The following is a 17,627-nucleotide window of genomic DNA, read 5'->3' as shown; positions in this document are numbered from 1 at the left end:
TAATTGAATTTTTTGCCACATTTTACTAAATTCAATTAGTTCGAAATTCACCGACTATTACGGTACTCCCTAATGCGACGTGTGAACGCAGCTCTATACGTCTTTTGATTTCGCGATACATTGGCTGGCAGCAAAAAAAATCTGTCTCATGCCGTGTCTCATGCCAGCGAAGTGTTACGCGTCTACCTCGCTAATCGGGGAGACCGCGAGAGGCAGCGCGTTGGTGACGCGTGGGCGCGATTCACAGCAGCCGCCGCAGACAGACCTTCGCTCATGCAGCGCTTTCATTCCATATATATTATCGCTGGACGCGTTCGCCGCATGCCATCGCTGAACAGACGACGGCGCGCTACTCTGGCGCCATATTGTAGCGGCGGGCCGCAGGCGGGCACAACGTTGTCCCTTTCACTCTTTCGCCATACCTTCCTCCTCTACATTCCGCATCACGGTTCCGCTGCACCCTGCTCCTCCGCTTTCTTCCTCGCACTACCTTCGCTATGGCCATCTTTCATCCCCCACTGCGCTCTGCGTTCCCTCTTTCATCCTTCGCTGTGCTCCTTCGCTCAGTTACGCCGAGGGACGCCGACGCTAAATTCAGGAACGGCCACCTAAGAGCTGCGCCCTAAAACGAACTTGCGCCAGGCGGAGGGCCTGCAAGAACGAGAACGTGTTCTGCAGTTTCACACAAGTGTGTGCGCGCGTGACAAACGTGCGCACACAAGGTATCTATCCTTGGTGCGTGGCCGCTCTGCCCGTTGCATCTGTCGCACAGCATGTACTGTGACCATAATAGACATTATGACAAACACTGTCTAATAAAAGTACCGCCACAGCAGCTCGGAAAGGGGTTTTCGTTTGAGTTCCCGCGTAATAAAATTGTTTTCTCGTATATTTGAATAACAATCCGATGCTATCATGTCTGTAGGTTGTGCGTAAGTCGTACATCACGAATTTTATGGCGCTTTTTACTTTGAGAAATTCAATTATTTCAATAATGCACTTGGAAAACCGCTTTGTTTGCAATACGTCTTTGTAAAAGCAGGTGGAAAACGGTTTTTTTTCAGTTTCGGCGTAACAGAATTATGTTTTCCAGTATATTTGTGTTACACCCCGAAGCTAACAAATCTGCAGTTTGTGTGTAAGTCATACTTTACGCATTTTCTGACGCTATTAATGTTTAAGCATTAATTTCGTTCAATAAATTTCAATAAGTTCGATAATTTGGCTTGGCGGACGGCCTGGAAGAAGGAGGATGTACGTCGCTTGTCGTGGTGGTGCAAAGTGGATTAATGTCAGTTGGGCTGGTGGTACTTTTATAAATTCCGAGCCAGCTTTCAGCCCGGCGAAGAATGAAAGACGAAGAATACGAAGAGAGCGTGAGGAGGAATGTGGAGGAGGAGGGTGCACCAGAAGCATCAGGAGAAAGCAGAGTAGTAGAGTATGACGAAAGAGTGAAGAGGAGCGCGCAATTCCGGGGCAGGCATGCGGCGAGCGCAGAAATAAAGCGCAGGCGTGGGCCTCGGACAAACTGCGCATGCGCTAATTCGCCTGCGGCGACGCCGCCTCTAGAGAATGCGCTCCGCGCTAGTCACACGTTGTCGTGTGCGCGCTCTCTTTGTGAACAATAAACGATACTTCGTCTGCTGATGCTGCTAAACGAGCCGCCCGAGCAGAGACTCAGCGCCACCGCCGAGAGCACCCTGTCGTTCAGAATCAAATTCTTTTCCACAATATATCGCGAATTCAAAGCACCTAAACAGCTACGCTCCAAATTCATATTAGGGAGCATCGAAATCGACGGTGTATTTTTCTTTCAACCCTCGTTTTAAGTTTCCCGCCATGAACGCATACCAACTCGCGCAAATTACAGTACTATTGTCTGCGGCGCTCGGCACCGGCTAAGTGACGCACTTCTACAACGCCGATTGCGGTGCTCCTGGCCGAAATGGCGAGGTTGTGCTTACCATTCGCTAGTTCAGAAAATCCGGAATGCCAATACAAGTCGGAAATTCGCAAGTGTACATCGTCTAAAAATTACATAAAAGAGAATCTGAGTGGGTCCGTAGGTCGAAGTAGGCGCTATAGGTATAACCGTGCGTTCCAAAGTAACTCAATATTTGCGACTGCGTTACAAATCTTTTTCAATGCTGTCACCTACTTTATCCTTCTCTTGTCTAATCAAAATGCGCGCGTACCCCGAGTAGCGTTGCACATTGTCGAATGTACTCGTAAGCGATAACTCCGTAATGCACGGTGACACAGGTGTAAATATCAGACGGACTTCGCCGGCGCGAGAATAGGTTTCGACGACTCTGCTTCGCTGCTATCGCGTCGCTTTGAGTGCCACTTGTTTTTCCGAACATGACTTCTAAACAAAAATTACAAAATTAGCTTTGAACACGCTCTTTACGTAAAGCTTATAACAAAGAAAGAAGGCGTGTAATGAGGTGAGGCAGCAATAAGATGCTCCACACGGTCTGGTTGCGGTAAACTGCCGCGCTGAATTCTACCTTATGGCGGGAGCAAAAGGTATTCGCAGTGCGTGATTTTCAATTTCCTTGCTAAATAAAACAATCATGCATACGAAGCACGTTACCAGAAATTCTGGCGAAGTTTGACAACACCTTTTTTTCCCTGTGAGAAATACAGTAGCAGATAAACTAGGTGCTAGTGTCGTTTTCGTTGCTTGTCTACTTAAAACTGATTTTTGCAAACTTGTGCTAATGATCGTCTGGGATTTCAGATTGACTGTGAACAAGAGCAAAGTGGTCATAGCTACACGTAGGTTAATCTCTACTTTCGAAACCGGCCCGACTGCGTCAGCTAACTTTCGGACCGCGTAATTACACGGTCCTTCAAGGCTCTACTTTGAGCAATGGAACGAACAAGCCAAGCTGCAAGTGTCACTGCAATTCCACATGAAGGTGGAGCATTCAGAGAATCTGCAGTCATGTACTGACCTTGGGCGTGGCTATAATGGCCATTGCAGTGCAGAGCCGTCGCTGTAGCCCCGGTGCAAGCTCCGAGGCCAGCATTGCGCGGTAGTTCATGAGCCCGACGTCGTACAGGAGGGTGACCGTCTCGAGCCGCGTCCTGTTCATCGGGATACCTTTGATCTGGCGCGAAAGGCGGGCAGAGAGAAGTTGCTCCCGCACGGGCAAGTCGGGGTTCGAAAGTAAGAGGCAAAGAGCAGGTGAACAATTATGTATGTTTGTTTAATTTCGAATCAGATTACAGCAGGACCGTTAGCCTGGTGCCAATGCCTCCACAGGGGTTTTTCACTCTGCCTAGGCTACAGTGGTCATCGTGTTTCTACAAGCTCCGCCATCGCTGGAATGAGTCATTTCTGAAGTGCATGTTATGCCCCACTGCCATCGAAGTACTGCACTCTACTGTCAGCGACGCAAACGAGTTCTCAGGTTTCTCCTGCGCGGTGTTTATGTAGGCGTAACCTATCTTATGATATGTTCAGGCGATTGTTTCAGATCGTTCTGACCCGCCGTGGTGGCGCAGCCGCTTCGGAGTTCCGATGCCAAGCGCGAGGGAGCGGGATCAAATCGCGGCCGCGGCAGCAGCATGACGATGGGGACAAAATGGAAACACGCGAGTCTAACGTGCATTAGGTGCAGGTTAAAGAACAGCAGATGGTCAAAAGTAATCGGGAGCCCCTCACTGTACGGGGTGCCTCATAATCATATCGCAGTTTTGGCACGCATAAAACCTCGGAATTTAATTTGATGGCCACGAAGAAAAGCGTTTTTAAGCGGGCTTCACTGATGATAAGGAAGTGTCATCAGTTCCATACCTCGTTGTTCTAGTAATGCAGCTTTAACGCTGTTTTTCACCACCTTTGTATTACAGCCTGAGGGCTCTCAAACGAACATCCGAATATGCCATAAGTGGAGAGCGAACATTTGACAAAAAAAAAACTTGGAGGATGCTTAAGCTTCGCCTTTAAGAGCGGAACGCGATAGCATTGAAAGATCTGTTTGTTTCTCCCGCTTCCCGGCAACTCTACCTTATGAAACTGCTGTTTATCTGGAAACGCTGGCGGCGAACGCAATACACGAAGGCGGGCTTTCTGGTAGAAACGCGGCTTCTTGCGTGCGCCGCGATAAGTGGGGAGCCTACACTCAGGGCTTGCCTACAGGCTCCCTAGCAATATGGGGAGGCGAGCGCCATCTGGAGGTGTTGCAAGGAACCGGGCGAGCACCGCTTTATGAATGGAAGAAACGAAGGAAAAGGGGTTTGTTTCTCAGTTTCTGCGTAACAGAATTATGTTTTCTCGAATATTCAAATTGAAATCGGACGCTATCCTTACGGTACGTTGTATGTAAGTCGTACTTTACGATTTTTCTGATGCATTTTATTTCGAGACTCAAATTCGCTTAGTTCGGCAGCTTCATTTCGCCGCACGGAGTGCCTCCGTAGTTCGGAATGATTATTCGCGAAAAGACGGTCGACGCTGGACGCGGGGTGCCGACGCCAAATTGCTTGCGACACGGGGCCCTTAACGCTGTCGCGTTAGAAGTCTAAGCTGTGTGGTGTTAAACTGTGTGTCGCTGCCCTCATTCACGAACAGGAACAGAAACACAAGGGGTGCGTAGCGTGCAGCACAGCTGGCCTACGTTTTAACGCTGCTGCTGGTTGCGCGTGCTGACTGGTTCACCGCACGCGGCTGCATCTTCCCATTGGGGGAGCGAACAAACCTTTCGCCACCTGTTACGTAGGTCGATTTCCCGGTGCTCTCGACCTGTCCTCCCCTTCGCGCATTACAACTTGTCATAAAATCATAAAAGCGCCTAATGGGAAGTCATTCTTCGCAGTACTGTCACAAGTGGAATCTGCGGACGCAACGCGATAAGCTCAGAATAGCTTCAGCGGTGTCTTTAGTTATGTCATGGCTTTATCGTGTAAGCTGTGATGCTTTAGTGGCAGACACAGGCACACGAACGCGTAAACAAAAGTCGAACACAAACAAGTATACAGGCCCGCGTTCGTTTTGTGTTTACGTGTGAGTGTTCCTGGTGTGCGCCACGTAAGCAGTGCAACCCGCACAACACGGTCACAACAAACGTAAGCTACGAGTCGCGCCTGTAAAATTTTTTACACAATATATTGTGACGCGCCTGTGTCATTCGGTGAGCCTACAAAGCCATGTGCCGAACTCGGCCAGAAAGCAAGGCTTACAAAAAGAGCCACGACATCACATGCACTGCAATTGGCTCGTGCTACCCAAATTGAAAGCGTTGCATCACGAATTCCACTGTGGCAAAGGATGGACGGACTCGCGGTTCCACGTTGGAAAGGAACATCGCAACCAGAGTCATAGAAAAGTAATCGACGTACGATGGCGAAATACATGAGGTGCTCTTCGACGGTCAGGTCGTCTATGAGGATGTTCTGCTGAGGGCAATATCCGATGCTGTCGCGCGCGTCTCTGGTGGACGTCTTGACGTCGTATCCACCCACGCGCACGACGCCCGACGTGCAGCCCAAGAAACCTGGACGAGAAAAACAGTTTTCGGTGTCATCGAGTCCTGCGCAGCCTTTACGTATGCAGAGCATTTCCTCATTCACAAGTATCCAGAGTTCCCGTGTTCTGTACGCCGCATTTAACGTTATTTAAAAAATCGAAAAGGCTATCGAAACATTATAGGCTTCGTACACGCAACAGCGAGCGTTTACACGTTAAGAAGAGTAGAGTAGAGGCGATGTGCGAAAACGGAATACAACAAACGCAACAGACACATGGGCTATGCTGACAGGTTCAAATTCGTGTTTATTTGTTCGACTCTATGCCAAGAACTACATGCGGTCTGTCTAAGTTACAATAGCAAGTAAACATTCATGTGCACTTTGCATTTCCCGATTTCAGTAGCTTCAACTTTCGCTTCGGGGTTTATTTCTAGACGATAGAGCACATCGGGGGGGGGGGGGGGGGGTGCACCATAAGAAGTTTAGAGAGTATTTTCTGCACCTGAAATGGCCCAAATAAAGAAGAACGTGCAAAGCATCCCGTCCCAAAGCTGAGGTGATGGCGCGAAATTCGAGAAAGAACCAGTCTGATGTTCAACTTTTTTGGTATTGAATTACCGTTCCATGAACATTTGGGCGTTTTAAGTATATACACTGATTTAATACTTGTATGCTGTGTCCCGGTGACCACTTATCTCGAACAGCACAGCTGCCCAACGCACTGTTGTCTACAAGTGGAACACCAACAGTAAATTTGTAACTAGAACACCTCGCTCATATAATTATAGGACAGCGCCAACATTGTACCGCTACTATCCAGTCGCTGAAGCCGGCCGCAAGCTCTATATATATATATATATATATATATATATAATATAAACACCAAAATGATATTTGAAAGACAAACTGCCCATCATTTCCCATGGTATGTGAATGATGGGCGCCCCAGAGTTTCCTCTTGTGATTACCCTTAGGCAAATATGTATCAAGCAGCTCCCCGTCGAAGGAACCACCGAGGAGCATTATTACGGCGCAGTGTGACCTTCATTCCTGCGGCGACGCCGTGCTCCACCCTGGCTATTCGACGAAAAGCTTGCAGTAGAAGCCCGCTTGTAGCACACGGCGGTCAATCAGCGAGTCAGAGGTTCGTCTCGGGGCGCTTGCTTACATTGAAGGTCCTACACGACACCAGTGTGTACGAAGCGTGTTCCAGCGGATGGCCTTTACTGCTTCCCGGCAGCTTTCAGTATCTCACCTGTGATCATATTCAGCAGCGTCGTCTTTCCTGCACCGTTGTGGCCGAGGAGCACAGTGATCTGGTTATCGAAAATTCGCAGGTTGACGCCCTGGACGGCCACCACTCCGTCGTAGTCCTGCGGTCACGACGTGTACGCACTGAGTAAATCTAGTAGCCTCGCACCTAGAAACTTCATGACAAATTCCCTTTTTTTTTTTGATACAATCGTAAATTCTAACAGAAGCGTATAGTGGTGACACATCGAGGCTACAGTTGACCCAGATCATCCGCATGTTGATGTACATCTCCTATAATCAAAATGTGGCGTGCCCCAAGATTTAGTGTTTCACAATAGCCACGCAATGACCCTTCAAACCAGAAGGTAAGCGCTAGATTCCCTCTGCTGCCACAGTAACAATGCAGGGCCTTACCATTGCGACTGTGCCTTTGGCTCAACGTACTGCCTGGGTACGCAGAGCATCTACGCGAACCTTAACTTGCGCGCGGAGCACGCAATTACCTTGCGTAGAAGACGAATTCATCGAAAGGTTATCAACGCGCTCGAAGCTTGAGGAAGTTACGGGCGCGTTACTGTGCCCGCAATACGACAGTGCCAGATTATTGTACGCAACTTCACGTAAAGGGAACTTTACGTCACGTTAAGAGGAAGCATTAACTCAGTGTCAACTATAGTTTCCCTGTTCAAATATAAGCAAAACGCACAAATTCTCTGATGAGACAAGCAGTGGAAAAATATGAATGAAAGTTGTTGCAATTAAGAGAGCAAGTAAATTCTCCCGACTGTATAAGCAGCATAAATTTCATTTAGGGCTTCGAGCTTTTGACAAAATTGTCCACAATCAGTAAGTTTCACAAAGTTTCAGCAACGTTTACAAATCCGTTAATGTGCACCAAAAAAGGGTATCGTTGTTCTGCAAACTGCCTCTGAGCATCTACAGCGGACAAATGGTATTCATAGGTTTGCGACTTATCTGATTTTTTTACAATGCTTGCGAGGGTTTTGAAAAATGTCGTACTGACAAATTGGCGGTAAATTTGAAAGCCCTGCCTAATATACATGGACTTTAAACACTTAACATGCATACGTGCCGTTTACATAATTATTATAATGTTAAGATACACAACTGTGAACTGGGTACTTGAGTTATTCTTAATTTTGCCATTTTGGTCAGTCGTAAAGAAATTGACGACGTAAATAAAAATCTGCTTCCTTCAATTAGTAGATGGTCACACTTTCTTTTATTGCAACAAATGTCGTCCGATTCTGTGTAATGAATGCCGATAAAAACGATTTAACCATTACGGTGTACTTATGTACGAGCTCCCGAGCTAAAGGTTCCTTATAGCGAGCGCACTGCGAGACCTTTAAGTGTTCAGGCGACCTATAAGTTGAAGTCAAAGGTCAAATCCAATGAAAATTCTCGACGTGTGAAATGGCTATAGTTTAAGATAGAGCAGCATACCCAGAGTGGCCTCCGTGCAAAATTTTACGTTTGAAACACGAAACTAGCGAATGTGTCACGAATGACTCACAAAAGTAGACGCTTTTGATACCTAAACTGAAACAAACACCACATTTACCGCTCGTTAAAAGTGTAATTAAGAAAAAATAAAGTTGAGCTGAATTGAAAGTTACGCAAGAGTCTGAATGCGTGGCTCCTCGGTACGACCGTGGCTAAGTGCCGCAGCGAATTCCCGCTTAAATAATCTTGTAGGCGGCGTGCTGAGATTTTTTCGCTAACCACCTGGCGCACGCGTCGTCTGCACAGATGCTAAAGTCTACTAACAAAACAGAGAGACAAGTTCCAGCCCTGCAGCATTGCTATGATTTTCTTTTCTGTAATGTATACTACTTATTTATAACCAATTTAGTCAACGGGAACCTTTGCTGCAGTTGGCCGTTAAGAGAAAGTTTACCTCGAAGCCAACTCCAATATCCTTAGCCAGCAGGCGACTATACGCAACCCAACTGAATGAAGGTTGGTGCATTAGGGATAAAAAGCGACCGTCTACCGACTCGTGGTTACCTATACTCTCTGTGAATAAGTCATACCGTCTTCGTTTTGTGTTTCGATAACTTGCATGCAGTTCCTTAATTATTATTCACACGTTTTACCACGTGCTCAAGTTTGAGGCCGACAAGGCTGTTCCTGCATCGCTATAATAGACGTCGATTATTATTGTTCCTTTAGAATAGCCAATGAGACGAGCCCGCCTCGTTGTTGCGGAGGAAGAGCGATCGCAATAATGACACAGTTTCTCGGGTCAGTGTCCCGAAGTCACGTTGCAGTGGGCTAGGAGAGCACTGTCAGGCACGTCTGTCAAAATCAGCTCGCACCTTGCAAAGATTGGAAATCACGATGGCTGCCAGTTGGTCCCTCGGCTCGTCCTCGAAGTTTTGCCTGTCTTTAGCGGGCTTGGTCGCGCGTTCGACGACCGCCAGGCTCGGGAGCCAGTAACTCCGCTGCAACAGGCAAATGACAAAAAAAAACACGCACACACGAGCGTCGCCGATGAAAAATTCGTATTGTCGTTTCCTGCCGCGCGCTAACCACGCGGCTTCCTCACACTGTATACGCGGGCGCAAACGGAGGGAAGTCTGTTCCTTTTCATGGACAAAAAGAGGGGGAACCGAGGGTCCTACAACTCTCGGTAAGCACAACCACATTTAGCCAATAGACAACAAAGCCAAGAAATGTAAGAGCGAAAATTGCTTTAAAGAAAAGAAAGGTAGGACTGACAAAAGGGAATGAAAATGGCCGAAAAAGCGCATTTGGATTCGAACCTACATCTACCGCATATTACACATTCGACACTCTGCCGGTTTAGCTATACGGCGCCGGCTGTTCTCGGTCCACTTCTTGGGGTATTGGTATAAGTGTAAAAGGTATGTGTCAGCGTAAAAGAAACTATACTGGGACTGTCAGCCAGCGCTACTTGTCGCAAGGACTGCGGAAGTAGGACACCCACTTAACCATTCTTTTAACGCGGATGTGGGTGATGCTATTCTACACTGATTTAACTACGGACTCAACTCTGACTACGGAGCGTTATTGAAGTACCTTCGCGGTACGGGGTCACATCTGCGTTTATATCCTCGGGCACCTCCCACCGCCAATGGCCTTCAATATTCTCCAAACTTTATTCTGAGGCAATTGTTTAAAATATTGTCCCCGCATTCGAAGTCAGGCGCTTGCGGAACTGCATTGATATGGTTTAGTCGGCGTTCTAGAAGAGTGGAGCTAATGTGACAGACTGTCGTGTCATTACGGACGACGAAAAGCAACGGTGAAGTGCATTTCTAGAAGGGCGAAACTGCGTGACTATCGAGGCTGCATAAGCGTCGGCATGGCAACCCACCGCACGGCGTTGCGTCCACCTCTCTACATTATGAAAATACAATGGACAACAAGAGCAAATGCTCATTTTGTTCCCTATATATGGAGATAATGTTTCCAGCATTTAACCGTGGTATCAGTCGGTAGTAAAGACCGACTCGAAAAGCGGTTAGGTCTCTGATCCGCCTTTGGGTTAGAACTCTTTACATATACATGAGTATACCGCTCACCTTGAACGGGAAAAGGAACGGTTTGGTGATCCCCGGTCCAACGGGCAGCACGTTGTCCAGGTACCACACCAAGACTATGATGGTGCAGTCGCAGAGCAGGCCCACGAACAGGATCTCGGCCAACGTTATGTTGTCGGGCGTGGCCGCGCGGTCGTAGAAGTTGTCCCAGTTAGCACCGCTGGGGACTGCGTAGAGGGAGGGAGGAGGCCGCGCGCTCTCAGTTTTGAGGGCGATATGCAGACGGATCATACCTTTGTACGTGCTGTGTTCTCGCCACTGAGTTTGCGTTGAAGCTACAGATAGCACGACGGTCACTTCGCTCGCTGCAGCTGCCGCGCTTCCTCACGCCATCGTTTCAGCGAGTGTCCGCGGTCATCGAGTGAGATGTGTTCATGTTTGCCTGTACGCGTTCACACCATGCTTGTTAATTTTGTTAGTAAGCCAAGGTTACCAAGTTTATACGACCGATAAAACTGCTATCCTTACTTCGTATAGCTGCCTAGTAATTTGCTATCGGAATTGATGCCTCGCCTTTCGGGCGAAACTGCGACTTTTTAAACACACACACTCAAATTCTCTTATTACTACTTACTATGTATTCATATATACGATCGTCTGCAAAGAAAGCTTAACATTCCGTTGTTTATTCTTGTGAAGGCGCTCGGAAGGGTTAGGTGAAAGTGAGGTGATGTTAGGCGAAAACGTGCATTTTGGCGGTGAGCTTGCTGGCGCACATTTCCGAACTGATGCCATTCTGGAAATTCATTCCAAGTGGATACCCCTTGCAAGCTCACAGGCTACAATTCATTAATTACAATATATATGTGCCGTAAAGTTAATAATGAAGAACATAATGAGCGAACTTTTTGTAAATAATTGAATACGTATTTTGATTTCTACCGGAAGTGATGTTCACCTCTCTGTATATGATTCCAGCACAAGGACTAGAATTGCGCTATCTGCAACAGGTGATTTTTTTTTATTACCGGAAAACTTCAAAACTGTCACCCCGTACCTAAGCCTACAGTACGATCCAAACATTCCGCGGTGGCTTAGTGGCTATGGTGTTGCGCTGCTAAACACGAAGTCGCCGGATCAAATACCGGCCACAACGGTCACATCTCTATGGGGATGAAATGCAAAAAAAAAAACGTCCATGTCCCGCGTATTGGTAGAATTACGTCCAAGATCTCCCCCGGTGTTCAAAATTTGTCAGGAATCTCCTACGACGGCCTGCTTCAAAATCAAATCATTGTTTCGGGTATTTAAAACCTCGGCATTCGCAGTGCGACCCAACAGCCCCTGGAAGGCTCGGGTGCGCCTCCTCGCGGCGTCGTACCGAACTTCTCGAACCGTTCCAAGACTCGAAAGCTCCAGTGAAGACTCATCCCGGGAAATATGGACGTGTAAAGCTTGTGCTGGCGCTGGATGTAGTAGTAGCCCTCGCCGTCGGCTTGCTCCAGCGTCAGGAATGGCATCACGCAGCTAAAGGTCCAGTAGATCATGGCACCAGCGACGGCGTACGGGGCTGGATTGCAGGCGAACGGGCATTGATGGAGGCACGATCTACCTTCACTACATTTAATTGGGTTTTGTTAATTCATGCGTTCTTCTGCTATGTTGGATCAGAAGAATTTTGCTAACTCTTGCACTTAGAGAAATGCGCATCAAATAGAGACAACTCGAGGAAATGCCGCAGTGCCGCCATTATGATCTGTTAATACAGGCGCTCTGTGACTGATTCGCTGTTGTGAAATTTATCTTAAGCATTAGAATATCCCTACAGATTCTTTAGATGCTGCACAATCGCCTAAATTGGAACTGCAAAGCGCAAAATCTTCAAGAAGTATTTTCCAGTCCAAGCTGCACGGCGACCGTGAAGCAGCTTGTGAAAAAAAAAACTTTATGCTCAGCTCTCGCGTGCACGCAATATTAAATGCTAACACATAAGCTATAAGATTTCAAGTACACAACAGTGTTCGTATTGTAGGCTACTCGCGCGGCCAAGGAGAATGGCAATGAATGAAGCCTGCTTAACTGCGCTTCAGCTTACTGAGCTGAAGGAACTTGGGTCAATTCCTGACAGGTCCTGCCGGTGGCAGCTACGGCAGTTGTCTTGTGGTAAGACTCACTGAAGCACAGTAGAGGCTCGTAATATCGAAATAAACTAGGGATTTTGACTACTAAGATAAGTGGAACCCTCACTTCACTGGTGTTGAATAAGCGATTAATTACTGCCCGAAACAGTTATTCCCCGCAAAACACCTTGATCGCGGCCCCGCAGCTAGAAATCGAGCCTCTTGAGAAGAACGCCATTACCAACTAATACTTGAATGATCCATGAAAAAGGAGTACTTGAAAACATATTCAGAAACTCTGAGCTGTGTAAACTGTAGGTTCCCGAGTAGAGTGAGTATTTCAATGCTATTTAATGAAACAAAACAAGAAAGTTGCTGATGAACCTCGAGTTTTATTCCTACAGCGCTCAAACTTTCTGAAGTCTTTCCTAACTGTGCATTTTCCTTTCGTCAATATAGCCCTCACTGATAACGGAATTTTTCAGAGCTATTTCATTTTTTTGCCTTTTCATTTTTAGCCCACGCCCCTCAATGTCCCCTCTCTGGCCATCAGTAGCTCAGAGTATCAGGTTGGGTATGCACTCACTAAGTTGAATGACTCCCGCCTTTTGCGTTTATGACTGCTCCCTTTTTGAACTTGCACCAATGTCGAAACCAATCTCGAGCACCAGTTTCGAGACCACACAGAACTGGCACTGTAGACTGTACACACGAACAGCACAGCGAGAATGCGCACATCGAACGATGTGCAAAGGATTGCACATGCCAAAGCACTCACAGCTGCTGAAGAACATGGACAGTAGTATGGCGTGCATCTGGCAGTTGCTGCAGAAGCACATGAGGATGGTGAAGAGCAGCATCGGATCGCTGAACTGGATGAACGCGCGACCCTCTTCGTTCCTCTTTATGCTCACGAAGAGCATCATGAGGGTGACAGTGATGAGGTGCATGAAGAAGCCACTCAGGTAGTGGCTCAACCAGTACACCCAGTCGCTGAGTCCCATCAGCCGGAGCATCTCCTTCATGCCTGCAAGTTCGCAAGCGGCGCGGCACGGGTTCGTGAAGATTAGAAACAGGGCACTGATAACCGCTGATCGGATAATTGTTTTTCTTTGCATCGTGTCTTACTTTTGTGCTCCGATATGCACGTTACCAATTTCTATTTAAAGCATATAGTTCTGTTTGGCTCATTCAGCGGTTCTCGTGGTTGGTCGCAGGTCTGCGGGGGTCGATAGTTGGGGTTCGGACTCGACAAAGAAAATATTCGTTCATTCGTTCTCTCTCTCTCTCTCTCTCTCTCTCTCTCTCTCTCTCTCTCTCTCTCTCTCTCTCTCTCTCTCTCTGCGTTCGTTCTTTCGATCTTTCGTTCGTGCAGGCTATTTGCTTACATTGACAATCATCCGGCTCTCTATAGAATGCACGAGATCCTCACAATCGGAGAAAGACGCTAAGGCGTGAAATCATGGACGCATTCTATATAAGAAAACGACAGGTAAAAATGTGCTAAGATTTTATCATTACACCAATTCTATTACCGCAACGTTAACTTGCCTTCGATCTTGAGTATCACTTAATGCACGTTGTTTCACTTGCTTCACTTGTTGCTGTTGCTCATTACTAGGCAGTAAATTATTATATAATCGGTAATGAAACAAACATGTGAACGTACGTTAGCACAGTTCGCAGCTTATCAGCCTACATATGCATACGTATGTACACGTATGCCGCTACCGGAATATCAGGAAACGAGGGAGAAAAGTGCACCAGCATTTTAGCATTGCATAAATGCTTCTGTCGCAAGACTGACTTGACTTCCTGAAAGAATACGTATTAAATCAATTTTCAGTAGCACAATTGTTGCATGTTGCTGCACTTGTTGTTGCCGATTTGGCAGTAATTGATTGCAGATGTGAACAGCACATTAATCAAATCCCCAACTTTAACAACAGTGTACGTATGAGCATGCCGTTTCCGGAGTAATATCTCGTTGAACGTTGGCGCATGTGGATCTTTATAAACGTTTTTTTTTCGTTCTATTGCATCTACCGTGAGAATAATTCATTCATTAATCGATGGCTAGCTCCGGCATCGTATCGAGCATTCGGATTTGTTCAATGTGCATATAAAACTACGCACAAAATTGTTTTAAACTCTGTTGAAAGTAGAACGGGACAGTGCGCTGAATAAAACAGCGCATAAAGAAAAGGAGTAACACTGCTCCTCTCAGGATTCTGTGTGAATCAAGGACGCGTCTGTGTTTTACATGCGCAGGTGTGACCAGAATATTTTTATTCTTTTAAACCAGAATTCCCTTGGCCGAGTTGATTCACTTCCAATTAAGTTTATCGGTGTTATCAATGAAACTTACATGCAGGCAAGAAATTGACAAAACGACCAGTGCAGTCATATTTTTCTTATGTGGAGCAATCAGATTGCGACAGAAACCCGCGTAGATGATCGTCCAAGATAACAAGTCAGCAATAGTTTTATTATGTAGCTGTGTTATCTCCTTGCCATCCCAGGATTCAAGGCAAGGCTTATGCGCTGTTTCAGTACGTAAGATTCTACAAAATTATTTCGGTATAGAATAGAACTTTCAAGAAATTTCGAGGGATGACTAGACAAAAGTGACAGTACGATGAAATTAACAATCATGCTTAAACTCGCGTGATATCTCGTGACTCAAATTGCGTGCGCGCTGATGGTGCACGGGCCTCGCGTGGTTTTGGTGACGCCACACCTTGCGTGGTGGCTCTCTGCTGTGCCAACCAATCAGCTAGGTGCTCCTCTCTCTCATCCTCCTCCTTCTTACTGTTGTCACCTCTTCAATTTACCGTGCCAGAGCACCGTCCAAGGTGCGCGGAGTAGACGACGAAAAGCTATCGCATAAAAAAAACGGGATCACCTAAGTACTCGTTATCAGTTGTGAATGCGAAAGCATTTATGTCCAGTTGAACGCCACTGATCGGTCCTTCGAGTTTCGAGCTGCGACTAACGTACCATAGCGGTACGTGCTTCCCCAACCCAGCAAGCAGCCGCAGCCTGCGGCGCTGACTCGGGCAGGTATGCTATACATGCTTTTTATTGCAGAATTTTTGTATACATCTCCTTAATCTTGTTCTTTTTCTCTTCTTCTCTAGAGTGTAAGATACACCACCGCGCGAGTGTTTCCTCAGTTTGTCTTCGTCTCCGGCTCGGCGTCCAGCGTCAAAGACGCCACGCGCGGACTCACCGGACGCCTTCTCCTCCACGAGGCGGGCGACGAACAGGGAGAACGGCACCAGCATGCCGATGCAAAAGCGGGTGAGCACCAGGGCGTAGTTCTTGGTGTCGTGGTACTCCAAGTAGGGGGGAAAGGGAAAGCGATTGAGCGTCACTTCTTCCAGCGGGTGTCGGTAGCCAAAACGCTCCGCCTGCAGCTGTAGGTGTCGCTGCTGCAGCGCCCCCATCACCGGCAACAGGGTGTTCATCTCGGGGAAACGCTCCTCGGCCACGGGTCCCTCGGGCTGCGAGATGAGCCTCTGCTGGTACAGCACCTGCGCGGTGTAGAGACACGTTCATCACGCTGAGGAGCGTTCCGTTGAGGGTTGGGCACTCGTAAATGTGCACTATGGAAATATTTGGCCGTCACAAAACGACTTCAGCGATACGTGATGCGAAGCGTTGTCGTTTGGTTTATTAGAAACGCATTCGCGAAGCGTGGTAATTTTCTAAGGCGAAATGTGCGCAGCAGGTGGAGAACTTGAAAATGTTTATGTGAAATTGCACTCTTAGAGATTGTCATTATGTATAATTTTGCATAGGAGTATGTACAATTACACACATCTGTATCTTCTGACATATTTAACCAATGTCCGACAGTTCACTGATTGCGATTTTGACCATGCCTTCACCGGTGACATCAGTGGTGGATTCACTTGTGGATTCAGCGGTTAGAGCGGAGCAAGCCCAGTGTGCTTAATTGTTGACGTCAATGCCCACTTCGGGAAGAACCCAGCTAGGTGAGCTAGAATCCAAGAGCGTATGTGTCGAGCAAAAGTTAGAGACAGTTCTGCCTCCTCATGTGCACTGAATGTGAAAGCATTCTGACTCTTCCGCGCGATAATTTTCACTTGGTCGTGGGCTCCAATTGGGCAAAGTCAATATTGAAGGCGGGCCACCCAAATGTTGGCGGTGGGCCAAGGAAATTTTGCGAGTGGGTCAGGTCAGTTGTGAACGTGTGTCAACTCAATTTTCGAATCGGACAAAGCCATAATTTCGGGGTGGGCACCGAAATTTTGGAGGTGGGCCAAGTCAGTTTTGGGAGTGGGCCATGGTCGGTTTTGACCGTGAATCAACTCAAATTTAGCATTGGGCTAAGTCATTTTCTTGGGTGTGGGCAAGGGCGTCTGTCCAACGCCGTGGCTGTTCACACTGCGATTTCGCAGTGCAAGCCGCAGCAGCTTCAGCGCCGGGAACGTGACGTCTTCACTTGGTCGCGTGAGTTTTCTTGCCATGGGATGTTAACGCCGGACGCTCGTCGGATTGTCCGCTTCATCGGGCACATGAGGCTTTTGCCTTAATAAGTGATTGTAGCATGGTTTCGTCGGCACTCTACCAAGTCCGAAGGCCACATTCAGTGCTATCTGGGTGTTTGATAACAGTTGTGCGTTCCAAATGCAGTCCTATCTGACTGTCTGAGACACTGCATTAGACTACACTGCCTTCGGGATCGGCCCACGAAAACGGTCAGCTATCCAGCAGGAAAAACACGCCTACATTCTACATTAATGCTTCCATGCATTAAAAACAACAAGGGGAAAGAGCGAGAACCAGTGGTTTCTCAACGCGACATGGTTGTCAAGGGAAAGACAACGCAGTCGAAGGAGGCGGGGGACTATAAAGTTGCACACAAGAATTTCACAATTTGGAAGCTTGTCCTTCCCCTACATTTAGTTTCCGTAACGGCCAACTTCAACTACATATTTCCCTGCGTAAAGAAATTCATGTTTCAGATATTGCATCTAAATATAACAGCATCCATGCTAAATTATGCGCTTAATGTACGAGAGGATGCGTTACAAAATGCTTGAAAAAGACTTTTTTGATTCCGAGTATTAGAAAAAAAAAAGCGTCGCCATTACCGCTCGCCGGTAGTGGCATCGGTGTGTAATCAGCATCATTCTCATGCTAGCTGAATTACTCCAATGCCTTCCCCTCAAGCAATATTAGTAGGAAACTGTACAAGTACGTGCATTTTTTTTCT

The 17,627-nt window shown here is 47.2% G+C and overlaps 1 protein-coding gene across 1 annotated transcript in view; it reads right to left on the bottom strand.

Moving 5' to 3' along the window:
* The window catches only part of LOC142557111 (phospholipid-transporting ATPase ABCA3-like), a 103,850-nt gene that overhangs the window by 56,312 nt on the left and 29,911 nt on the right, over positions 1–17,627 (bottom strand). Inside the window, exons 4-11 of the mRNA XM_075668725.1 lie at positions 15,615–15,918; positions 13,161–13,409; positions 11,644–11,832; positions 10,305–10,489; positions 9,075–9,200; positions 6,734–6,851; positions 5,350–5,504; positions 2,961–3,116 (exon numbers count right to left, since the gene is read on the bottom strand). Coding sequence (XP_075524840.1) covers positions 2,961–3,116; positions 5,350–5,504; positions 6,734–6,851; positions 9,075–9,200; positions 10,305–10,489; positions 11,644–11,832; positions 13,161–13,409; positions 15,615–15,918 — 1,482 coding nt within the window. The remainder of the gene's footprint in view (positions 1–2,960; positions 3,117–5,349; positions 5,505–6,733; positions 6,852–9,074; positions 9,201–10,304; positions 10,490–11,643; positions 11,833–13,160; positions 13,410–15,614; positions 15,919–17,627) is intronic.

This window comes from Dermacentor variabilis, chromosome 9, assembly GCF_050947875.1.
Source record: "Dermacentor variabilis isolate Ectoservices chromosome 9, ASM5094787v1, whole genome shotgun sequence".
Lineage (NCBI taxonomy): Eukaryota > Metazoa > Arthropoda > Arachnida > Ixodida > Ixodidae > Dermacentor > Dermacentor variabilis.
This window is presented reverse-complemented; position numbering and strand designations above follow the sequence as displayed.